The sequence below is a fragment of the Leptodactylus fuscus genome, chromosome 1 (genome assembly GCF_031893055.1).
Source record: "Leptodactylus fuscus isolate aLepFus1 chromosome 1, aLepFus1.hap2, whole genome shotgun sequence".
Classification (NCBI taxonomy): Eukaryota; Metazoa; Chordata; class Amphibia; order Anura; family Leptodactylidae; genus Leptodactylus; species Leptodactylus fuscus.
In genome coordinates, this window is record NC_134265.1 from 177,518,975 (window position 1) to 177,546,016 (window position 27,042).

Below are 27,042 nucleotides of genomic sequence, written 5' to 3' on the forward strand. Positions count from 1 at the left end.
CAGCATTGTATACACGGCTATGGGTGCTGCCATGATGCGGCCACCCTCTGACCCGGTGGTCACGTGATCCGCCGGTGTCAGCGTCTTGCAAGAGCTGCTGGGTCCTACATGATCTGGATCAGCTCTGTAAGTCTAAAGAACAGTGTGCAGGAGGCTGGATTCCTCCTGCAACTGAGGCTAAATGTAGCAGCCTCATATAGGGGAAATCAGCCTCCCTAACAAAAAAAAAAAAAAAAGTGATCAGATGTCCCCAAAGGTCTCTTATGACATTATGGGGACACCATCTGAAAAAAAAATATTAAAGTTAAAAAAATAAATAAAATAATTTAAAAAATAAAATACGCCAATAAAACTCAGCTATTAAAGGTTATAGCACCACCCCCGACGACACCGTACAAAATAAAAATTACCATAAAGGAGAGGAAAAACTATTTTTTATAAAGTTTTTCAGTAGCACTTTGTGTTATTAATTTTTTTTTTTTTTTTTTAAAGTGAAAACCAGACACAATTTCCCTCCTATTATGTTTATATAAATGTAGATATAAAAAAAAAAAATGAAAATAAATTCTAAAATAAAAACATAAAAATAAAGCCCTATGTGTCCCCGAAAAAAGACGCAAAAATTAGTTGAATGAGACGTATGAGAAAAATGTTACAGCCCTCTAAACTGCACATACAAAAAAAAACCTAAAATTTGTCTGGTTCTGGACCACAAATTGGCCTGGTATAGAAGTTGTTAAGCTGTAATACTAAAGAATAGTAACAAAATGCAGAATAGTTAAATAATAATGAACAGAGTGCAAACATTTTATTTGCCTGCCAATCTCTTATGACACACCTTGTCTGACTTGCCAAAGCTAACTTCGCTGTAAAAGATAGCTACTGTATAACTGACTGCTGAACGTATTACCTTCTCCAAGCGATTGGAAACTCCAGGACACACCTGTGGCTTTACAAAACCTCAAAGTGACTTGTCAGAAATGTTTATAAGTACAGGTTTTGGTGCTTTGACTCCCACTGATTCGATGAAATAAAAGATCAGGAGCAAACACCTCAGGGCTATGCCTTTTGGCTACTTGACTGATCCTCAGATGTGTATAGGCTTCATGCTAAGAATATACTATTTGCACTTTATGGCTCCCTTTAGCTGTGTGCACCTTTTATTCTGCGGTATATTTTTATTCATGCCATTAATTTACAAAAAGGCATACAATGCATATATAGTGCACAAATTCACCTTGAAAGGAATGTGTTAAGAAAAGTACCTGGTTTTGTTTTTTTTTTTTTGTTTAAATCAAGTTTTGTGTTAAACATATTTTTAATAGGGTTGAGCCGATCTTGAGATTTCAGAATTATTTTTAAAATCCGATTTCCGATCATTTTCCATCCGAACCTGATCCCGATCCCATTTCCAATTCTAATGCAAGTCAATTGGATTTTTTAATGATTGAAAATCGGATTTTAATAATGATCCTGTTCACTACACAGCATGGAGTCCAAAATCTGAAGGCTTCAATTTTTGGACTCCATACTGTGTAGTGATTAAAAAATCCCCTGGCTACTTAGTCCCCCCCACTTACCTGCACAGAATTGCTGCTGCTGATGCTCCCCGTTGTTCTCGGTGCAGTCTTTTCTCATTCACAGGCCTGCAGACGTCCCCACCACCCAGGGTAGTTTTACTGATGCTGGGAGTAGGCGGGGCTTGTTGTGGGCGGGTGTGTGGAGTGTGGGCAGGTACAGGGAGGGGAGACATGAGTGCATCCTAGGTGAAGGCGGTAGGAGAGCTCAAAAAAGAACACTGCTACCATGGAGGACTTGATTAAATTACTTGGGCAGACCCAGCAGGATGCTGAGAAGCATCAACAGCGTGCTATGGAGGCGACTGAAAAATGGCAGTGAGAGATGACCGCCATGTTCATGAAGCAGCAGTCTGTAATGTGTGAGACCTTGGTTGCTCAGAAGGCGGTAGGTGAATCTTCTGCAAAGACCCCTGTCAATGAGATAGAACACAAAGTGCCAAGGTAACATATAATGTGACTGGTGGCCTGAAATATTTACCTGGTCTTCAAGGAGTCTAGATGGTCATCCCTGTTTTTGGAGAGACACCCAGAGCATTTGGGAGAGTTGGGATATATACAGTCGCATAACTAGGAACTTTTGACATGGGGCCCCCACCCCTACCAAAGACCCTGACCGACCCCCCCCCCCCCATTCCTCTCTATTATGCCCCATAGTGGCCCCTGCACACACTATTATGCTCCATAGTGGCCTCTGTACACAGTATTATGCCCCATGGTGGCCCCTGCACACAGTATTATGCCACATAGTGACCCCTACACACAGTATTATGTCCCATAGTGGTCCCTGCACAAAGTATTACATCCCATAGTGGCCCCTACACACAATATTATGCCCCACTGTGGACACCCATGAACAATTTGCAGACCCCAGAGTATAATAATCGGAGACCGAGAGGGGATATTAACATAAAAAACACTGTTATTTACCTATCCCCAGCTCTGCTGCAGTCCTCGCTGGTGTTGGCCATCTTCAATGACATCCGGGACATCACATGACCCGGGACGCAGGCCCCGATCATGTGACGTCCAGGAGAGTCACAGAAGTAGGCCCGAACCTGCCTGGAGAGGGAAGTAACACGGTTTTTTATGTTACCTTACCTCCCGTGGACCTCCGATCATTATACTCGGGGGGGGGGGGGGGGGGGGGGGGATCTGAGGACAACTAGAGGGGGACATTAAACCATAGGGGTAGCTGGAGGGTGACATTAGACTGGGGCAACTAGAGGCAGACAGGTCCCCTCCAGCTACCTCCACGGTTTAATGCCCCCTCCCTTTCTCTCCCAATTTCAATCCCCCTTCATCTGTCCCATTTCATGTCCCCCCATCTGCCCCAGTTTCATGTCCCCCCTCTGCTCCCAGTTTCATGTCCACCCCTCCATCTGACCCCAGTTTCATGTCCCCCTTCCATCTCTGCCCCTAGGTTACTGAGACACACACACACACACACACACACACACACACACACACACACACACACTCTCCAACCTGCATGACACAGACACGTGTTACTACTTACACAGGGAGACGCTGCAGGTAGTTCTGCTTTGCTTTGCTCTTCTCTGCACAGGACTGTGGAGGAGGGGGGCTCATAGGTCATGTGTTCAGTCTCCTCTCCTCTCTCAGTGGGGGGTGCGGCGCTATGCCAGGGCCCCGGGTAGGGTGGCATTTTTGCTCACCTAAGCCAGTTCAGGACAAGTTCCTGGACTGGCTTAGAGTCACCGTCACCAAGCAGTGGATTGGGGAGGCCACTGGAGCCCTCACGCTCAGACAGAGAGCAGGTCCTCTCCCTGCCTGCTCTCTGCCTGCTAACGCCGCTCCACCCCGCCCCCCTTCACTCCGCCCACCCCCTCTGCTCTGCCCCCTCCTCCTGTCTCATGCTTCCTCACAATTTTGATTCTCAAGTCCTCAGACAGTTCTTTGGTCACCTTTCTTTTCTCCATGCTCAATGTGGTACACACAAGGACACAGGACAGAGGTTGAGTCAACTTTAATTCATTTCAACTGGCTGCAAGTGTGATTTAGTTATTGCCACCACCTGTTAGGTGCCTCAGGTAAGTAACAGGTGCTGCTAATTACACAAATTAGAGATGCATCACATGATTTTTCAAACAGTGCCAATACTTTTGTCCTCCCCCTTTTTTGTTTGGTGTGGAATTATATCCAATTTGGCTTTTTGACAATTCTTTTTGTGGTTTTACATTGAAGACACATTAAATGAAGTTAATAATACCAAAGAATTTGTGACTGTAATAATTTTCTGGAAAAAAATGAGTATTATCTGACAGAATTGCAGGGGTGCCGATACTTTTGGCCAACACTGTATGTCTGAAAAGCAGAGCATTTCACATTGTCAAATTTAATTACATATTCCAAAGATATATCAGCAGCAATACCGGTTAATCCAGAAAACGCTTTAAGATTAGCACTAAATAGTGAAATGTATCCTATGACAATAGGTCGCACCGAAGATGCCCAACTAAAACAATTCATTTTGGGAAGACATTGCCCTTAGTCGTCACATGATTTTGTTTGAAGGGGATGAAGAGCGTAAGCCTATGAAGGACGTGACATGGGTTAGCCTTGTTGATATATAAATTCTGCAATAGGCTGTCTGAAAAGATATCACTCATTGTCATGGGTAAAATGGATGGGTTATCATAGTTGCAAAATTATTGGCAGTTAGCCAAGCATGGCAGAATTTCTGAAATGTTGCAGTTTTTGAACTATTCATATTCTGCTGCTGTAATAAAACTGCATATTGAGTGGACAAATGACACTATTGCATAATTACTGATGTGGGAAACAGGTGCCATTGATGTGAGAGGTGAATGTCGGCTATGATGAGGTCCAACTGATACGCTACAGTCGAGTAGTCCATGTGGAAGACACTCAGAAATGGTTTGGGCATAAATCCATCCTTGCAGATCATGTCCACCCATACGTGTTGTGTGTCTTCTAGGAGGCAGATGGAATCTTCATAGGACAATATGATATATATCACATGACTACAAGTATCCGAGAAAAGTAAGAAAAACATGTCTAAAGACTTCCAAGTACTTCCCTGGGCCTTTTGTTTTCCAGACTTGAAACCAATTGAGCATTTGTGGGACCACCTTGTTCACTCTATGGATCGTCCCCATACACCCTCCAGCACATGCGCAATGCACTGCTGTCAGCAAGGCTCCAGATACCTTAGAAAACCTGTCAGCACCTTATGGAGTCGCCGCTGGCCTTGCTGCACATGGCAGTTACTATGGATATCAGTGGTTATAATAATGTGACTTGACTCTATATATTTTAATATGCCTAGCATTTATTATATATTTATATATTTTTATATATTAGAGACTAATAGCAATTGTTGTAAATGTTTTTATGTATATTTTTTGAGAATTATCTTATTGTATCTCCCAGAATATAAAACATTGTACAACCTACTAATGTTAACAGCTATATCGCATTAATCTTGAGCCTGTCTCTTTAATTCTGCAATTCAGCTTATTAAAGGAGGAGTCTAGGACACTAGGGAAACTTTCGAGCTCTTAGAAATTCTCCCTGGACGGATATTTTTGTCATCGCACAATGAGGTAACTCAGTAAATGCATTGCTTTCCTAATACAGAACATGTATTGCTGTAGAGTATTGCATATAAGATATTAGCAGCTGTAAGACTTTTGTTATTAGTAATGTTACATGCTCCCTGTTCTATCATAAGGCTTAGTATTTCTGGGTTATCTAAGGACGTCTGCATTGTGTGATTACACACATGTCCTAATGTTAACTCATAGTGTGCTGGGCGTGTAGTGGCGTAATGTTGATGCAAGTTAGTTTTTTATGTACTTAGGCCAAGTTTCCTGTCAGTATATAAAAAACAAAAATGGTTACATTGAATATATGTTAGAAGGTTTCTCCTGGTTTCATTATGTTATTCCTGAAGCTAGTGTTTTGGCAATTGACTTGGGGTCTAAATTCTATCATTCTGCTTTATTATATATGTACAGATTTCTAGTCTTAGCTGATTGTGTTTTTAGTTGTTGGCTGGCAGGGCTCCTGGTCTATTACCATTCCAATAATAACACAATATGACTCTACTTAGAACTAAATCATATTTGTAGCTATTTAGATCATACAATTGTTGTGTTAAGGTTGAAATTTGCTTTGCTCGCTCCTATGAGAAGGATATTTTTCTACCATGTACACTTGATTTTGAATGGATTTTGAATTATTGGTGTTGCTGTTTTTTTTTTCTAAAATGTGCCTGTTATGGTGGCCTTGAGAGCACAACACAACATAAGGTCACCTGTTTGTTGGTTAGTATTTAGGGCAAAATATTTGTCTAACATAGTTGCAGTTTGAGGGGCATAAGAAGGATGGTGTAATACAAAATTATTAAGACACTATATTGTACTAGCAATCATCCGGTGGATGATCAATGGATAGAGGATGAGCAGGAATAATTTGACTACTAACAAGAATATAATTGATTATGTATAGGTCTTATGTTGTGAAGAGTAAATGTGACATTCCGTTCACCAGGATTCTTAAGGTATGTTCACGCGGTGGAAAATGAAGAGTAATTCCTCTTCATTTTCTGCCACTGGCATTTTCGCCATGGTCTAGCTGTGACAGGATGCTGATGCATCTCGCTGCTGATTGGGCCCAGATGAATGGGCCTAATCTTCAGAGAGTCTCGAGCTGTGTCTGTGGCAAAATGGAGCAAGATGCTTCTTTTTTTTTTGCGTTCTTCTACGATCTCTGCCTCCCATTGAAAACAATGGAAGGTGGGGGGAAATTTGCCCCCAAATCCGCAGCAAATTCCTCTGTGTTTACACAGCCTTAGTGTGTATTCTCCTCATTGCAATACTGCCTGCTAAAGTTACTTTTTGACTGCCATGCCGATATATGAAGTTTTTCTAACTCTGTAGCTAATCGGAACTTTGTGATGCTGAACCAGTCAGCAGCTGATCAGGATCCCAGGTTTCAGATACTCTCCATGATTCCTTAGGACTTTTATTGCCTATTACATAGCTAATTCCAGTGAGGTCCAATTCCTTTGTCAAATGTGACTACTACATCCATTGGTAGAGGGGCCATCATAATGGGGGTGATTCAAACTTCCCCCTCACTAAACTCTCCCCTCTACAATCTATTCTGAATGCAGCGGCCAGGCTCATCTATCAGGCTAGACGCTACAGTGATGCCTCTGGTCTGTGCCCGTCGCTACATTGGCTGCCTATTGAATATAGAATAAAATATAAAGTTATCACCCTCATCCACAAGGCTCTCCATAATGCCGCACCTCCCTACATTTCCTCCCTCATCTCTGTCTACCGCCCAACCCGTGCTCTCTGTTCACTCAATGACCTAACACTTACATCCTCTATTATCAGAACCTCCCACGCTCGTATACAAGACTTCTCCCGAGCTGCACCACTTCTCTGGAGTGCTCTACCCCGAACAATCAGATTAACTCCCAATTTCTACAGCTTCAAGCGCAAACTAAAGACGCATCTTTTCAGACAAGCCTATCACAATGTCTAACGTAAACCCTTAACCCTCCTCTGTCCCCGCTCCCACATTACCCCACATGATATGAGGCCATCTCAGGATAACTTTCTGTCCAAGCTCCATCCACATGTTAAAGGACACGACTGTTGACGGCTCATAAAGTCTTATATTTGTGTAATGACAGTAACCTCTATTACAAAAGTGTCTGACCTCTGCATAAGCAATACCGCCCCTGCTACCTCTTGTATCACCCCCTCTACCTCATAGATTGTAAGCTCTTGCGAGCAGGGCCCTCAGTCCCATTGTGTGAAATGACTTTCTTTGTAATGTATCTGTCTGTATTTGAACCCTACAAATTGTACAGTGCTGCGGAATATGTTGGCGCTATAGAAAATTTATTATTATTATTATTATTATTTATTATTATTCAAACTTAGCTGTAGACATTTCTTTAGACAGATCTGATCTGTATACCCCAGACTATTCCCACCTAGAGATGAGTGCAATATTCGAGATTTGAGATTCGTTTCGAGTAGAGCCTCAATATTCGACTAATCGATCGAAAAAATGCTCATTTCAGGGGAAACCACTATTTGACTAAAGGAGTGTCACCAAGTCCACGAGTAGCAGGAGGAGAGTGTTTAGGAGGAGCGCTGTGCAGTTAAAGTGCACAGACCCATTATAGTCTATGGAGTCCGTGCGCTTTAACTGCACAGCGCTTGCAGTTGCACTGATAAAAAGTAAGCTCCCTCATAACCGCAAGCTGCCAGCTCTCCCGACTAGCAAAGATGAGCCTGCGGCAAATCAACGCTGGTTGTGCAGCAGGCTCATCCTTGCTAGTTTGGAGAGCTGGCAGCTTGCTGTTACGAGGGAGCTTACTTTTTCTCGTTGGAATGCATTGAACAGCGTTGATTGGCCAGTGTACAGCATTCGGCCAATCAATGCTGGTTCTGCCGGAGGCTCATTTGTGAGGAGGCAGAGTCTAAGATCGGACCACAATGGAGACTGCTGTGGTCTGATTTTAGACTCCGCCTCCTCACAGACGAGCCTCCAGCAGAACCAGCGTTGATTGGCTGAATGCTGTTCACTGGCCAATCAATGCTGGTCAATTCATTCCTATGAGAAAAAGTCAGCTCCCTCGTAACAGCAAGCTGCCAGCTCTCCCAACTAGCAAGGACGAGCCTGCTGCAAAACCAGCGTTGATTTGCCGAATGATATACATTGTATAGCATTCGGCCAATCAACGCTGGTTCTGAATCGAATATTTACTGCAAATAGCTAGTAGTATTCGATCGAGTACAAATATTTCGAATACCTACTCGATCGAATATTAATCGCTCATCTCTATTCCCACCCAATAAGATGAATTTATCTTTGGTCCTTCATTCATTCTATCAATATTTTACAATTGTGATACAATTGTAATCTTACTTCAAGGGAATATGCTTACTTAGATACTTCCTCATCTCAAAAGATCCATACAAAAATAAATAAGTTCACTTTAAGAATTCTCCTATGACTTCGTCATGCCAACAATCTGAAACCACTAAAGTGGCCCTATAACTGTGTTTCACTAACAGAGAAGAGAAAACATCAACAATACGTAACTAGAGTTGAGCGAGTACTGTTCGGATCAGCCGATCCGAACAGCACGCACGCATTGAAATCAATGCACGCAGCCGGCACGTGGCGGGTTAAGCGGCCAGCTGCCGTCAAACCGGAAGCACCAGGTGCTTCCATTCATTTCAATGTGTGCGTGCTGTTCGGATCAGCTGATCCGAACAGTACTCGCTCAACTCTATACGTAACCTCTCAAGAGCCCTAGAAAAACTTAGGAAATTCCCATATCAATTATTATCAACTCTACTCTAAGCCTTTATCTCCAAAAGGCTTTTGACTCATCACCTTGGGAGTATTTATTTCATGTCCTACTTCAGATGTAGTTCGGTTCAACCTATTTATCCCTTCTGAACAATATCTATAATGATCCAATTGTACACATTTGCTTCAAAGGTTTTTTATCTCATATTATTTCCAAAGCAGGGGGCATTTTCTAATGCAGTGTCCATCTTAAACTAAGTGCAGATTAAACAAAGTACACTTATACATGGCAATTAGATAGGGAACCAGACAGGTTAACCATGGAAGAACATCAGGTAAACTTAAACCCAAAACAACAAGCTTAAACACGATATCATGACCTGTACTGTCACTTACCATCTTAGCAATTGTCTTCCTGCAGACCTCCCCCTCCATCTCTACCCCCAGTGCATACTATCCATATCAGTCACTCTCTTCTTCCTTTTCCAATGTACAGCTCTCATACACTTCTCGCTCTTTTTAACCACCCAAATCTATATACTTCTCTTAGCAGTGAAAATAAGCATTTTCATAAGTCACTGAACCACCGTCTGTCTCTGTCCATTTTGCTCCTACTAGCTGCTGGGGACATCTCTCCAAATCGTGGCTCTTCTTATGTTTCCCCTGTCTCTTTTAACAGCTGTCTCTGGAACACACACTCAGTTTGTAACAAACTAGAATATATGAATTACTTATTCCTCAGTAATTCTCTCAACCTGCTCACCTGGATCCAGTAGTCTGATACGGCCTTCCCTGTGCTCTGTCTCATGGTGGCCTACAATTCTTACATACCTCTAGGGCTGACAACTGGCAGGGTGGTGGGGTAGGCTTACTTCTGTTGCCACAGTGCATTTTTCAGGCCATTCCACCTGTACCCTCACTCACTTTCCCCTCATTTGAAATCCATGCCATCAGACTTTTTGACCCACTCTCCTTACACATGGCTGTGATCTACCAGCCACTTGGCTTACCCTACCGATTTCTGGATCACTTCTTGGCTTCCCCTCTTTTTATCCAGTGAAACTACTACCCTCATCATGGGTGACTTTAACATTGACACCCCTGTCTCTGCAGCTGTCTCACAGTTTCTCTCAATAACCACTTCTGTTGGTCTTTCACAATGGTCTTCCTCCACCACACATGTAGATGGCAACACGATTGATCTTGTCTTCCATCGACTCCTCACAGATTCTAAATTTATTAATTCTTCTCCGCCGTTCTCTGATCATAGCTTTCTGTCACCGTCAAAGCTTTCTCTCCTTCATAGGATACAACTACTCACCATACATATAGAAACTTACATGCTATTAACACCCAGCACCTCTCAGATACTCTACAGTGCTCTCTGGCCTCTTCACTCTCCTACCCGAATTTGGCCACCAGTCACTATAATGAAACCCTTAAAATTGCTTTGAATAGGGCGGCTCCCCCCTCCACTCAATAAGTTCGACGCAGGAGGCAGCAACCCTGGCATGCCACAGACGCATTTTCTTCAGCAGTGCTCTAGGTGTGCTGAATGTGGAGAAAATCATGTACACCTGCTGACTTCCTCCACTTCAAATGTATGCTTAAAACCTCAAGCTCTGTCCTTCACCTAACAAAACAAGCCTATTTTACCACTTTCATCTGTCTGATGAAGGTTGTGAATAGTCAACCAAAATGTTACTGTACTATATATGGATTGTACAACACAATAATACTCAATTTATTTGCCTCTGAACCCCTGCAGTGCCAAGTTCTATATAATATTCTTTACATGGGGTGGAACCCTACTTGAGCATTGAACGCAGGTGGAGTGACGTATATTCCTATGCTAAACACATCTTGTGCCACGCTAGACTAGACAATTTTCTGTGATTCTGGACTTCAGGCTGATACATTTTACTTACGAAGGAGCGCAATTTGTAATGTATATTTTTAGCTTACAGAAGTCTGGATACAAAGGTGTCCACCTTTTAGGAGTGAGAACTATTAGGATTGTCCTAAGTTTTAAGTTCTGGATGGGAACAAGAATGTTTTCCCGTTATAGAAGAAATCTTACAAGTGGTGAGGACTGAAATATCAAGAATATTAAAAAGTTGCATAACTTTTTATTAATATAGCAATTGAACTTTACTTCCACACAAGCCCTTACACTTTATTATAGATATTTATACAGTCACTTTAGTGAATAGTAGAGATGAGCGAGTAGTATTCGATCGAGTAGGTATTCGATCGAATACTACGGTATTCGAAATACTCGTACTCGATCGAGTACCACTCGCTATTTGAATGGAAAAGTTCGATGCAGAATCAGCATTGATTGGCCGAATGCTATACAGTCGGCCAATCAATGGTGGTTCTTCTCCTACTTTTAGAAGTCTTCTCCATGCAGCTTCCCCGCGGCGTCTTCCGGATCTGAATTCACTCTGCCAGGCATCGGGCCTGGGCAGAGCCGACTGCGCATGCCCGCTTGTAGTGCGGGCATGCGCAGTCAGCTCTGCCCAGGCCCGATGCCTGGCAGAGTGAATTCAGAGCCGGAAGACGCCGTGGGGACGCTGCATGGAGAAGACTTCTCGGAGGATCCAGCCCGACCCTCACTCGTGGACTTGGTAAGTATAATTTGATCGAACGTTGCCTACCCCTGAAACGAGCATTTTCCCCCCATAGAGTATAATAGGATTCGATATTCGATTCGAGTAGTTGAATATTGAGGGGCTACTCAAAACGAATATCGAATCTCGTACATTTTACTGTTCACTAATCTCTAGTGAAAAGTGAACATTTAGTAGAATCTTTGAGCATTCCCCATATTCAGAAATGCCAAGTCACAGTGAAAATACATCTACTGATATTCATCATTTATATCTGCTCAGTCATTGCAGATTTGGTTATTAAGCTGTGCATAGAAATCAGTTATGCCTTTGGCACATGTAACACAAGTACAAACCCATAACTAAACATAGTGTAACAAGTGTAAACATAGGCAAGGTTATAAAGTGAGATTAATGTTTCATTGTTAATGGTGCCAATTAAACAGCGTTCTGGTGGAACCACCCTTCTGGACATCCAGTATTAAAAGACATATAGTAGCCAGACTCACTGGTTCTTATGACTCTCAGCCTTCACAGAATGGTGCAGTCTCGTGCCTGGACCCTCATCAAACACTTTGAGGGAGCTCCAAAGTTGTCAGACTTCAAATTAAAGCAGGTGCAATTACCAAAGCTAAAAAATGGAGGTAAGTACACTAACTGAATTTAATGTTTTATTATAGAAGGAATTCTTTCAGAATTGGAGAATGTTATAACGTGTAATACAGCATGACTTCAAACAATGGTATCCCAACCAATATTACAAATTTGTGTGAAGTCTTTATAGAATACCTAGGCAATGTGCTAGATTTAAATGGTCTCATATAGTACTTTTCTGCAAACTTTGTAGTATATCTTTCCAAGTTAAATAGCTCTTTCTCCATTTATAAGGGTCTATTCCTTCTCCCCCTCCGAAGTCCAGTTTAATACAGCCAACTACTCAAAAAATGGCATGATGAAAACTAGATTTTATTGCTAACCAATTAAAATAGAAATGCTGGGTATAAATATAATAAATGAAGAAAATTCATATCTACACTACCTAACACAGGAAAGTGATCATCCCTTATTCCAGATATTCATATAATGAGGGTTCCTTCACTACCAAAGGAATATATTGGTTGCTGGTACTTCAGCTCTCAATATTGACATAAGCACAGAGCACACCCCAACTATGGGTCACAATTCATGGCGATATTCATTGTGTACTTAGGTGCACCTTAGATATCAATTAGGTTCCCATGTTTAGTAGTGTAGACAAATAGAATGAAAAACACATTTCCCCATGTTACCAAATAATATCACAAAAGGAAATAAATACCCCATCAGAAAAAGTTGTCACTAATGGGATATTAGCCATTTAACATTCATTGCAGTACATCAATCAAAAACAGCTTGGGTATAAAGTGGTGCTAGACATGAGCCATATATGATTATTGTCTGGCCGAAGCTCTATATACAGACTTCTCTGATGGACACAACTACAGGCTCATATGCACTCTCTTGATATGGAACGCAGCTGTGAGCACCAACTCAGTGTGTTAGCCGCATGTATGCATCAAGACTCGCTAGGGAGTAGGTAGCGGCTACAAAATATCATTGCCTAAATCAACTCGCTATCGGAAGGAGACTGTATCTCAATCAGTTTCTCCTCACAGAGTCAATTTAAGTCAAAAGTGAAGCTAGATGGTAACTAGCCCCTCTAAAAAGTTGCTCTTTAGAATGTTTATATTCTCTATGTGTTTCTCTCCCGATGGTGGGAGGAGACTTAGTTACTAATGACTCAAAAAATTTGTGGAAGACTCATTTAACAATGTGAGTTTTTCACAGAATCTGTCCAGCACATGATAGCGCAAAAAGTGCCTGGATATGGCGGTATAAGGTGATATTGGTGGTAAAAACCACCCTAGTCTTCCAAAGGGCCTGCCTTGTACTATCACCTTGTAACACCAGTATAGTACTCCCCAGTGGCTCACATACAGTATAATGGTCTCTATTGGCCCACACAATATAATGCTCTCTAATGATCCGGCATGGTATCATCCTCCCAGAGAGAAGTCTCTAGTTGTGTCATTAGTATTGATGACACTGACTTCTGTGTTAGCTCTAGTAAATAATAATGAAGCAAGAAACTCATCCACTTGCTCCCTGTCCTATTTTATCTACACGTTTTGGCAGGCACATTTGATCTTTTACAAAATGGATAATAACAATGGTGCCATGTTCATCATGACTTCTATTTTTACAAGAGAAATGAGGGATTATATATGCCGGACCCATTATACTGCAAATAGGTATGTAGTAGATTTTCAGATCTACAGGAACATAGGGCTAGTATCAAAATAGAATATGGACAATTTATATGTAAAGGAGAAAAAGCATTTGGTGGTATTAGTGATTTTATTATAGAAACAGTATATGCCACTTAAACATATAATCTAAAACGTGATAACTTGAATGGTGCTTAATTATTGTATGCCATTATGTTATGAATTTTTCTTTTACAGAAGTTTTGGTGGAAGCTGAGTATTTCAGTGTTGATCCATACATGAGGTATTAATATATTATTTTTTTCAAAATTAACTAAAATGTATTCAGAAATGCTGAAACTGAAGTCTTGAGCAACACAGAGCTACTGTAATCCCTACATTAATCACTAATAATCTAATGATTAGAGATGAGTGAACACTGTTCGGATCAGCCGATCCGAACAGCACGCACCCATAGAAATGAATGGAAGCACCTGTGACGCCGGCCGGCCGCCGGCAAAGTCAGCGTCACAGGTGCTTCCATTTATTTCTATGGGAGCGTGCTGTTTGGATCGGCTGATCCGAACAGTGTTCACTCATCTCTACTAATGATGTCTAGTAAGGCTGGGTTGACATCTGCATCGAGTCTCCGTTTAGAGCTCAGTGACTATTGAAAAAAGCGAATCCCATTATAGTCATTGGGGTCTACTGTGCACTATTGGTATCCACTAATTTAGCAGTCCCACTAATTTAGTAGTCCATGTGCCTGTTGTTCTGGTCCTTCGTGGGTCAGCAATTGTTCATTTTTGAGATTGGTTCTCATAATCTAGTTCATGAAAAGATTAGTTCACTTAGTTCATTATTTATGTGGCTGTGGTATACTGCTGGGAACATACACTCACCGGCCACTTTATTAGGTACACCATGCTAGTAACGGGTTGGACCCCCTTTTGCCTTCAGAACTGCCTCAATTCTTCGTGGCATAGATTCAACAAGGTGCTGGAAGCATTCCTCAGAGATTTTGGTCCATATTGACATGATGGCATCACACAGTTGCCGCAGATTTGTCGGCTGCACATCCATGATGCGAATCTCCCGTTCCACCACATCCCAAAGATGCTCTATTGGATTGAGATCTGGTGACTGTGGAGGCCATTGGAGTACAGTGAACTCATTGTCATGTTCAAGAAACCAGTCTGAGATGATTCCAGCTTTATGACATGGCGCATTATCCTGCTGAAAGTAGCCATCAGATGTTGGGTACATTGTGGTCATAAAGGGATGGACATGGTCAGCAACAATACTCAGGTAGGCTTTGGCGTTGCAACGATGCTCAATTGGTACCAAGGGGCCCAAAGAGTGCCAAGAAAATATTCCCCACACCATGACACCACCACCACCAGCCTGAACCGTTGATACAAGGCAGGATGGATCCATGCTTTCATGTTGTTGACGTCAAATTCTGACCCTACCATCCGAATGTCGCAGCAGAAATCGAGACTCATCAGACCAGGCAACGTTTTTCCAATCTTCAATTGTCCAATTTCGATGAGCTTGTGCAAATTGTAGCCTCAGTTTCCTGTTCTTAGCTGAAAGGAGTGGCACCCGGTGTGGTCTTCTGCTGCTGTAGCCCATCTGCCTCAAAGTTCGACGTACTGTGCGTTCAGAGATGCTCTTCTGGCTACCTTGGTTGTAACGGGTGGCTATTTGAGTCACTGTTGCCTTTCTATCAGCTCGAACCAGTCTGGCCATTCTCCTCTGGCATCAACAACGCATTTCCCCCCACAGAACTGCCGCTCACTGGATGTTTTTTCTTTTTCGGACCATTCTCTGTAAACCCTAGAGATGGTTGTGCGTGAAAATCCCAGTAGATCAGCAGTTTCTGAAATACTCAGACCAGCCCTTCTGGCACCAACAACCATGCCACGTTCAAAGGCACTCAAATCACCTTTCTTCCCCATACTGATGCTCGGTTTGAACTGCAGGAGATTGTCTTGACCATGTCTACATGCCTAAATGCACTGAGTTGCCGCCATGTGATTGGCTGATTAGAAATTAAGTGTTAACGAGCAGTTGGACAGGTGTACTTAATAAAGTGGCCGGTGAGTGTAGATCTAACTTATTATATATTATAGTTCTGTTTAAATAATTAGATAGATTTAATATACCATATATACTCGAGTATAAGCCGAGTTTTTCAGCACAGTTTAAAAAAAATATAATAAAAAATAAAATAGTTCTAAATCACTCCTTTCTCTAGAGTAGATATAAAAGTAGAAAATGACTGTGACACACATACACATTAGGTATTCCTATGTCTAAAAGTGCCCAGTCTACTGAATTTAGGGTATCTGCAGTGCTCCTCTTCCGTCGGGAAGGGGTTAATAGGAACACTGCAATTACCAGGCTGAATTCCAAGTGGGGTGAAAAAAAAAAACAGTCATCAAGCTCAGGGAAGGGACAGATTGAGAACCAAAACACCCCCTCCCCTTCCCCAGCACCCAGCAACTACTGCACCCAAAAACGCCGACCATTTTAATTTTGGAAATTTTCCAGTAGCTGCTGCATTCCCCCCCCCCCCCTCGGCTTATACTCGAGTCAATAAGTTTTCCCAGTTTTTTATGGTAAAATTAGGGGCCTCGGCTTATATTCGGGTCGGCTTATACTTGAGTATATATGGTGTGTTATATTTATTAATGTCTTAAAAGAACAATCACTAACACTACATACCAGAAGCATCATATAAGTTATTAATATTTTCATTGTCAATCTTATAACCTGGAATTATTGTCTAACATTTTGGTGACAGACAGTATAGTAAGCTTTGAGTTTTTAAGTAAAAGGAGAAGATTTGAAGAAAGAGGTGTGAATCCACTTCTTAAAAATTAGCCTTTAATCCATAAATATTAAAATTGCTTCACAAAGTGCAAAAAGACAGAAAAACATACATAGTGGAAAAAGATTTAAAAGACGCCAAGTAAGATTATACTAATGAATGTATTGGCTACTTACCTGCGGTACTGGATTCGCTTCTGATGAAATAGGATGATAAAGAGCTACTCCGCTTTTGAGTTTGAATATGCCGATATTGAGTATACGAGCTGTATCCTTATTGGCCAATTTACATCACGTGGGAATGAGGCAACAGGATGTATTAGGGTATAGGTGTCCGTACGTTCCTATGGGAACTGGTTGGGTTGTTACGTATGGGTTGACGTTTACACGTGACCCGGAGTCACATAGAGGAAAGTACGCAATCGCCCACCTCTCCTTTGTACATTTACCCTTGGAAGGGGGAAATCCAGAACAACATCATAACTACACATTCCAAAGGTACATATATATATATATTGATATTTATGTCAAGGCTTTTCTGCATAAAGCTTCCATTTCTATTTCCATTTGTATTTCAATGGGTATCTAATATGATGAGAATAGGGTAGCAGATTAAAAGTATTTGATTTGGATTCATTCAGTTGGTAGATGTGGTATAGTCCGTGGGAAGCCTTTAGGATTTAACTTGGTTGGAGGGTTTAGGCTTGGTGTCTATATAGAAATGGAATCCTCTAATAATGTGTTTTCTCAATCGTGAATACAATATATGAATAGGATATGTCGGTAATGTATATAATAATGAAATGCAATACATTTATGGTACGTAAAGAACACGTGTAGGCGATTTTGAATCTTTCAAACAACTTTATTGCAACTAGGAATTATAACATTGACGTAATGATCTTATGAGCAACAGGTGTTCATTGTGGCTATTTAAGAGGATGTTGGTTGAATATTCTTAGATGCATTTCCTTAGACCATGCTAGGACTAAGGGATCAAAAGGTCCCGAAACGCGTCAGTGGTGTCTTTTAAATCTTTTTCCACTATGTATGTTTTTCTGTCTTTTTGCACTTTGTGAAGCAATTTTAATATTTATGGATTAAAGGCTAATTTTTAAGAAGTCGGGCTGTGGATTCACACCTCTTTCTTCAAATGTACTAATCAGCTTCGACAGTCCCGAAGCGTGGATCGCACACCCCGAAGACCTCTTGATATATGGTGAGTGGCAATTGGATTTTTTCATTTTTTGTATAAAAGGAGAAGATACCTGGTGGAGCAAACAGACATTGTAGCCTATAGCATTCATACAGCTTTCATCTCTGTGTCTTGATGTGGCTTGTGAACTGAATGAACTATTGAACTAATAGGGTTAGTTCACGGTGCAGTGCAGTGCACGGCATCCCGTCGCGGCTTTCCGCTCTGGATTAGGCCCAAATGAATAGGTCTAGCCCGGAACGTGCTGCCGCGAGGCAGACGCTGCAGCTAATGCAGCCGCAGAATCTGCCTGAAGAGAGGGCAGCTTGTTTCTTTATTCCGCTAGCGGCAATATGCCTAAGGTAGTTTAATGGTAAAGGCTCATGGTGTGTATGACAGAGCTCAAAAGCTCTTGAATATTTAGTACAACGTAGACTGGAATTCTGGACAAAAAATATAGTGATACTATAACAAAACAGGTGACTTTTATGAAGATACTCACACATGCTGTCTTTCAGTAATGCATGAGTTTTTCTTATTTGCTTTTTTCTTTCATTAGCAAAAAAATATTTTTAAAAAAGGTAACAACAACACCATATTAATACCTCCATCCCAAAATGTTTCATAAATTAAAAAAAATAAATACATTACACAAATACTAGGTGTTGCGTTGTCTGTGAGGACCTTAGCATTACAGCTATAATGTATTTTTACATGCACGAGTGGCGGCATTAAAAAAAAAAAAAAAAATTTATGCCAGAAATGACATTTTTTGTATGTTGACCACTGAAGAAAACACTATGAAATGTGATCAAAAAGCACTCTGGTTCTCCAAAATGGCATCAATAAAAACATCAGGTCTTCCCACAAAAAATAAGCCGTCACACAATTCGGTTAACAAAATTTTTTTTTTTTTTTTAAAGAGGATCGTTCTTCACCTTTAACAAATTTAGCTCTCAATAGCTACTATTCCACTGATTCTGACATTGTTGCAATTTTTTCTGTAACCCCCACTACTCCTAAGCAATCAATTCTGGTAGTTTTGGTGCCTCATATTTTATTTAGGCTCTGTACTCTGAGCAAAGAGTAGGCAAAGAGTGTGATTCTGAGCACTGACATTCGTCCTGCAACCATGCCTACTAAAAGTTATATTGATAGAAAAAAAAAAAAGTTATAGTCCTTGGTATTTATTGACCGAAAAACGCATAAAAAAAAAAGTTTCATAGAAAAAGATAAAGCGGCACTACTGGAAAGAAATTTTATGGTCCTAAAGAAGTTCTGAAGCAACTGCAATACATGGAATATATAACGGGTAACCACGTTGTCGAATAAAAAAGCTAATCACTAGAGATGAGCGAGTAGTACTCGATCAAGTAGGTGTTCGATCGAATACTACGCTATTCGAAATACTCGTACTCGATCGAGTACTACTAGCTGTTCGAAGTTAAGATTCGATGCAGAACCAGTGTTGATTGGCAGAATGCTATACATTGCCAATTAACGCTGGTTCTTCTCCTACCTTTAGAAGTCTTCTCCCTGCGCAGCGTCCCCGCATCCTCTTCCGGCTCTGCATTCACTCTGCCAGGCATCGGGCCTGGGCAGAGCCGACTGCGCATGTCCACTTGTAGTGCGGGCATGCACAGTCAGCTCTGCCCAGGCCGATGCCTAGCAGAGTGAATTCAAGGCCGGAAGAGGACGTGGGGACGATGCGCAGGGAGAGGAATCCAGCCCGACCCTCACTCATGGACTTGGTAAGTAGAATTTGATCGAATGTTGCGTACCCCTGAAACGAGCATTTCCCCCCATAGACTATAATGGGGTTCGAAACCCGTTTGAACAGTCGTACAGTGTGCGGCTGTTCGAATCGGATTTCGAACCCTGAACATTTTAGTGTTCGCTCATCTCTACTAATCACGCTTCCCAGGTGGTGCTCTCTGTGTATAAAGTCCATACAAAAATAGTAAAAAAGTAGAGCAAAAAACAGGGCACTCACCAGACAACGGGTCTAAAATCAGCTTGCCTGATGAAATGCATATCGCATAAAACGATCGTCGCTTGAACTACCGGTATATGTCTTTCCATCTACTCTATTCCCATGCTCTGGAATTTTTTTTAAAGAGATGAAATAGTCTGCTGGTTTTAGACCCGTTGTCTGGTGAGTGCCCTGTTTTTTGCTCTACTTTTTTACAAAAAATAGTTTGGTCATCGCCTAAAATAGATCAGCCACTAAAGGGATAAACAATACCTAAAATTTTAAAACTTTTTTTTAAATTCATAAATCAGTAGAAAAGTTGAATATAACAAATATTATCATATACTTTATTAAGGAAAAGTGATTCAGTTTTTAATTATCATCCTCTTTTCTCTGCTCTTAGAATTCTTTGCATTTACTGATCGTATCCATACATAGAAGTCTGTACACAGACAGATCAGTTTCCAATAAAGTCTATGGAGAAGAAAGGGGGAAGGAGGGCAAGGCAGACAGATGGAGGATAAAAGGGACAATCTACATCATCTAGTGAATCATTTCTCTAACAACAGATAATCCAGCTCTATTGTAAAACAAAACAATCTCTCTATGTCTCTCTACTGTGTCTCTGCCTCCAGGAGCTTTTTATACCTTCCCTCTCCATAAACTTCTTTTGCCTGAACAGATTTCTGTGAACAGATTTTATCTTGAGCAAAATGTAAATAATGATGTACAAACACCATTCTTTAATAAAATATATTACACAGTTTATTATTATCACCTGCATTATTGAATAAAGAGTATTAAACATTTAGGTATGTTTAAAGAGGACCTTTCATGGGTTTAGGCACATGTGGTGTTATATATTGCTGGAAAGCCGACAGTGCGCTGAATTCAGCACACTGTCGGCTTTCCCGATCGGTGAAGAGCTAGCGGTGCCGGTACTGTAACTCTTCATCGTTAGAAGGGCGTTTCTGACACTCTGTCAGGAACGTCCTTCTGCACAGCAGTGCCTATAGCGCTGTACAGTGTGAGCAGGGAGGAACGCCCCCTCCCCTCCTGATAATACTTGTCTATGGACGAGCACTGTGAGCAGATTTTGGTTTCACAGTCACAGTTTGCAAGGTGCAGCATATTTTTAACATATTAGTGGATAACAGCAAAATCCTGCTTGTCTTCTGTATTAGAGTTTTTGGGAGTCTGAGCTCTTGTTGTAGTGGATGTTTGCAGTACATATAGTATATATATACACATTGTCTACACCTTAAAGGGGCTCTATCAGCAAAATCATGCTGATAGAGCCCCACATATGCGTGCATAGCCTTTACGGATCGTGCACCCTGGGCGGGCATTCAGGGTGTGTCTTCATCTTCCTCCATGCCTCTTCTTCCTCCGATCCTCCTCCGGCGCTTGCTCGCGGACACTGATATAAAAAAACGGCCTAGGCGCATGCGCAGTAGCATGCGGCTTCTACTACAGCTACTGCGCATGCGCCCAGGCTATCACTGTCCGTTCGCGAGTGCTGGAGGAAGACGGGACTGGAGGACATCGGAGGAAGAAGAGGCGTGGAAGAAGATGAAGACACACCCAGAATGCCCACCCAGCGTGCACTATCCGTAAGTAGATCACATTCTTTTTTAGGTTATTATTTTAAAACAGGGGGGGTAGTTTAATATAACATTTACGGTGCCTGAATAGCCTTTTTAAAGGCTATGCACGCAAATGTGGGGCTCTATCAGCATGATTTTGCTGATAGAGCCCCTTTAAACTATTATTTTAAATGTATTTTGTATATGAATCTGAGATTGAACATGAGTTTTAGGCTAAGGCCCCACGTTGCGGAAACACAGCTTTTTTTGTTGCAGATTTTGAGTGGATTGCGTAGAAGGGAGAATTATAAGAGTTTCCTATAGATCTCCCATTCCTCTTGTAGGCATTTTTGGCTTTGGCTAAAAAAAACGCAACAAAATCTGCAACAAAAAAAGCTGTGTTTCCGCAACGTGGGGCCTTAGTTCAAGGTGCAGATATGTGTTTTAGCGCATTTTTTCACTCCTTCACACGGAGTTTGCGCTCCGTGTATTCTGTACATTTTACACGTGTAAAAATACACGTGTAAAATGTAGTTAGCCATTGAGTTCAATGGCATGTTCGTATAACATGCGTCTTTTTGCGTGCGTTATACGAACATGCCATTGAACTCAATGGCTAACTACATTTTACACGTTTATTTTTACACATGTAAAATGAACAAAATGAGCGAAGCGTATACAGAATACAGGGAGCGTAAACTCCATGTGAAGGGGCCCTAAGTCACAAAGTTGCATGAAGGTGGATGTGGCTATTGATGACCCATTAAGACATTTGTAATATTAAGGTTGTCCACTTTCAAAAAATATATAGAGTTTAGGGGTTCACTTACTTCATGGTGTTTAATCCCTACATTTTAGAGGATACTTTTTTAACATTTCCAGCTTCAAAGCAGATTTTTGTTCCTTCCAGTTCTAGTGATTTTCTGAAGATATGTGCATGCGGGTGTAGGCCTTAGTGATATGAATGAACTCTGCACATGTTGAACTCTTATTTTAAGGAGGTTTGGTACATTTAATTTTTTGTTTGGTTTCCGCTTTTAGCAACTAATATACATTTATTTGAATTTTTTCATAAAACATTCACTTTAAATCAAAATTGCATGAAGGTGCCTGTTCGTATACAGTACCAAGTGGCATTGAGACAATGCTGCAGGTGTCCACTTTAAGAAAATATATATGTATGGGGGGGGGGGGGGGGTTGGATGCTTTTTTAATGTTGCAATTTAGGTTTGATTTGTCCATCTCAAAACTGTGAAAATTGCTCTGGCTACTGGAGGTGCAAAATTTCCAGAGACCCTTGGCAGTGAAAGGGTTAAGGTAGATATTATTAGAAAAAAATGTATGATTTTCATTCGAATATCCCTTTACCAATAACCATATATTCTTTATTCACATTTGGACAATGACTTCATAATGTGTTCAACTGAGTAATGCAAAAGCATAGCGTGTGAAAAGTATATTTGAAAAGTACATTGATCATCTGTACTAATTCGAATAGGGATCAACTAAAGGTAGACTACAGCATCATTGAGTGACTGCCGCTATTGTAATTGACTGCCGGTAAAATTGTAAATTGTATTGAGCAACACTTGTGATCACCATTGCTATGTTTTCAGCATTTTAATGCATTTTGGGCTATGTTCAATTGTATCTTTTTTGTGTGTTTTAAAAGGGCTTACAGTAAAACAAAGATGAAGGAGGGAGATGTCATGATCGGGACACAGGTTGGAAGGTAACATTCAGACATATCAATCTGTCAAATCTGTCAATCAGCAGTTTCTGGCCATACATTACATAGAATAAAATGTACTGTAAATTCTCAAAACTGCTGCACATTAACATATAAGTGACAGACCCCAGATATCAGATTGTCTGTCACTACTATATGCAGCCCTCTCTTTAGGCTGGTATGCAACGTGGCCAAACATGCGGCATTTTACAGTCCCTGCAAAGTGAACTAGCGAATCCCATCCACACACTGTAGAAAAAAACCCGCAGCAGTAATGCAGCGATTTCCAAAACCGTTGTGTTTTTGGAAATTGCAGCATGTTAACTATACCTAAGGAAACACTGTAGGTTTCCCTATAGATGTAATTGAAACGGAAAGTCAGCAGAGTAAAACTTCTGTAAAAAGCGGACTTTCTGTAAAAAGTGCTGCAGGAAAACCATGATGCGTTTCAGCCGTGGGTTTTCCCACAGCGCTTTTTTTCTGTGGGCCGCTACATGGAGCCTTAGCCTTAAACTATGATTTCTAAGGTCACATACTCCAGCCAGAAATCCCAACCACCCATAGATGCCTATTGGCACACAGTTTTGCGCGTATTTGCCTTTAAAGTGGGTCACATATGACACCAGATCCTATAGTCTTCCTTTAGTTTTTTGTCATTGTGTTCTATTGTTTTTGTGTTGAAAAAAAATCAGGTCACCACAAATGATTTTTCTAAAAGAATTTGGTATCAGATAGTTTCTGCTTCATTTCTTATTGTTTTGGTGGAGAACTTAGTGTAGTCTGCTTGCGAATATATAATGTAAAAATTATCTGATACATATGAATGTGGGTGTTGCTGACTCAACTTATGTGTAAATAAACACCCCTATAATATTGACTGACACCCTATAATAAAAGTACACTGTTGTGCAATGCATTGCAGGATATGTTTTTTTTTTATGCTACATCACCTACAATTATGGTTTTTTTTTTTATGCTACATCACCTACAATATAGTGCCCTGTGACATACCAGTAAACTGTTGGGTCATGATTAGAGATGAGCGAGTACTATTCGGGGCCGGCGTCCTGCTGCTTAACCCCCTGCGCGCTGGCCGCTCCCATTCATTCCTATGGTAGCGTGCTATTCGAAACTACCGTTTCAAATAGTACTCGCTCATCTCTAGTCATGATGCAAAACCCTGTAAGAGCCCCCAACCTACAGTGTCATTTGTAGTTTTGATGGTTTTACATGAAGCAGCAGGGTCTTTTGGCCCCTGAGGCACCAGTGACCAGTTATGACTCCTACCTCTATACCCCCTATAGCTATACCCCCGTCTGTACTCTTTTTTAACCATTATGTTCCCCAAAATCCTGCTTAACAGAACATGCTTTACATGGACACTGAATAAGCAAGAGCCGAAACTTCCAAATATAAGCAATGTGTTACAACTTCCATAACATAAATAATGATAATAACAATTATTACAGATATGTTTATTAGAGATGAGCGAACAGTGTTCTATCGAACACATGTTCGATCGGATATCAGGGTGTTCGCTATGTTCGAATCGAATCGAACACCGCGTGGTAAAGTGCGCCAAAATTCGATTCCCCTCCCACCTTCCCTGGCGCCTTTTTTGCACCAATAACAGCGCAGGGGAGGTGGGACAGGAACTACGACACCGGGGGCATTGAAAAAAATTGGAAAAAGTCATTGGCTGCCGAAATCAGGTGACCTCCATTTTAGACGAATAGTGGATTTCAAATCCGGGTCATATGAGAATGTGAACTTTGTGACTATGAGACAGGGATAGCTGTACAGGCAGGGATAGCTAGGGATAACCTTTATTTAGGGGGGAATGTTATTAAAAATAACTTTTTGGGGCTCTATCGGGTGTGTAATTGTGATTTTTGTGAGATAAACTTTTTCCCATAGGGATGCATTGGCCAGCGCTGATTGGCCGAATTCCGTACTCTGGCCAATCAGTGCTGGCCAATGCATTCTATTAGCTTGATGAAGCAGAGTGTGCACAAGGGTTCAAGCGCACCCTCGGCTCTGATGTAGCAGAGCCGAGGCTGCACAAGGGTTCAAGCGCACCCTCGGCTCTGATGTAGGAGAGCCGAGGGTGCACTTGAACCCTTGTGCACCCTCAGCTCTGCTACATCAGAGCCGAGGGTGCGCTTGAACCCTTGTGCACACTCTGCTTCATCAAGCTAATAGAATGCATTGGCCAGCGCTGATTGGCCAATGTATTCTATTAGCCTGATGAAGTAGAGCTGAATGTGTGTGCTAAGCACACACATTCAGCTCTACTTCATCGGGCTAATAGAATGCATTGGCCAGCGCTGATTGGCCAGAGTATGGAACTCGACCAATCAGCGCTGGCTCTGCTGGAGGAGGCGGAGTCTAAGATCGCTCCACACCAGTCTCCATTCAGGTCCGACCTTAGACTCCGCCTCCTCCGGCAGAGCCAGCGCTGATTGGCCGAAGGCTGGCCAATGCATTCCTATGCGAATGCAGAGACTTAGCAGTGCTGAGTCAGTTTTGCTCAACTACACATCTGATGCACACTCGGCACTGCTACATCAGATGTAGCAATCTGATGTAGCAGAGCCGAGGGTGCACTAGAACCCCTGTGCAAACTCAGTTCACGCTAATAGAATGCATTGGCCAGCGCTGATTGGCCAATGCATTCTATTAGCCCGATGAAGTAGAGCTGAATGTGTGTGCTAAGCACACACATTCAGCACTGCTTCATCACGCCAATACAATGCATTAGCCAGTGCTGATTGGCCGAATTCCGTACTCTGGCCAATCAGCGCTGGCTCTGCTGGAGGAGGCGGAGTCTAAGGTCGGACCTGAATGGAGACTGGTGTGGAGCGATCTTAGACTCCGCCTCCTCCAGCAGAGCCAGCGCTGATTGGCCGAATTCCGTACTCTGGCCAATCAGCGCTGGCCAATGCATTCTATTAGCCCGATGAAGTAGAGCTGAATGTGTGTGCTAAGCACACACATTCAGCACTGCTTCATCACGCCAATACAATGCATTAGCCAGTGCTGATTGGCCAGAGTACGGAATTCGGCCAATCAGCGCTGGCTCTGCTGGAGGAGGCGGAGTCTAAGGTCGGACCTGAATGGAGACTGGTGTGGAGCGATCTTAGACTCCGTCTCCTCCAGCAGAGCCAGCGCTGATTGGTCGAGTTCCGTACTCTGGCCAATCAGCACTGGCCAATGCATTTCTATGGGGAAAAGTTAGCTTGCGAAAATCGCAAACTGACAGGGATTTCCATGAAATAAAGTGACTTTTATGCCCCCAGACATGCTTCCCCTGCTGTCCCAGTGTCATTCCAGGGTGTTGGTATCATTTCCTGGGGTGTCATAGTGGACTTGGTGACCCTCCAGACACGAATTTGGGTTTCCCCCTTAACGAGTTTATGTTCCCCATAGACTATAATGGGGTTCGAAACCCATTCGAACACTCGAACAGTGAGCAGCTGTTCGAATCGAATTTCGAACCTCGAACATTTTAGTGTTCGCTCATCTCTAATGTTTATTAAGAGAAATTAGATTACTCCCTTTCTTTAGGAAATTCCTATATAGACACAAACTACACATATCATTCTAATAATTTTTTCCATAGAGTTTTGGAAAGTAGTAATTCTGCTTTTCCAGTCGGCAGTTATGTGGTTTCAGATGCTGGTTGGACAACTCATTCAATCTCTCAAGGCAAAGATATAACTCCTTTACTACCAAACTGGCCTGACCATATCCCTAAGTCCTTGGCTCTTGGAACAATCGGAATGCCAGGGTGAGTAAATATGAAATATGCTTTGAGATTATTTTTTTTAATATATATATCGTAAATAGACTTACATTTATTTGCTAACATTCTATCTATCATATATATATATATATATATATATATATATATATATATATATATATATATATATAACCTTTATACTATTCATATATA

General features: G+C 41.6%; 1 protein-coding gene across 3 annotated transcripts in view; it reads left to right on the forward strand.

Annotated features, from left to right (window-relative positions):
- The first annotated feature begins 5,106 nt into the window (after nucleotides 1–5,106).
- Nucleotides 5,107–27,042, forward strand: part of LOC142210837 (prostaglandin reductase 1-like) — a 36,296-nt gene continuing 14,360 nt past the window's right edge. Inside the window, exons 1-5 of one of the 3 annotated variants that reach the window (XM_075280301.1) lie at nucleotides 5,107–5,167; nucleotides 12,050–12,165; nucleotides 14,026–14,071; nucleotides 23,028–23,087; nucleotides 26,707–26,874. In XM_075280301.1, the coding sequence (XP_075136402.1) occupies nucleotides 5,163–5,167; nucleotides 12,050–12,165; nucleotides 14,026–14,071; nucleotides 23,028–23,087; nucleotides 26,707–26,874 (395 nt within the window). In that variant the 5' untranslated portion in view covers nucleotides 5,107–5,162. Of the gene's footprint in view, nucleotides 5,168–12,012; nucleotides 12,170–14,025; nucleotides 14,072–23,027; nucleotides 23,088–26,706; nucleotides 26,875–27,042 lie in introns of those variants that run through there. The other 2 variants (XM_075280293.1, XM_075280310.1) reach the window with 2 other exon arrangements.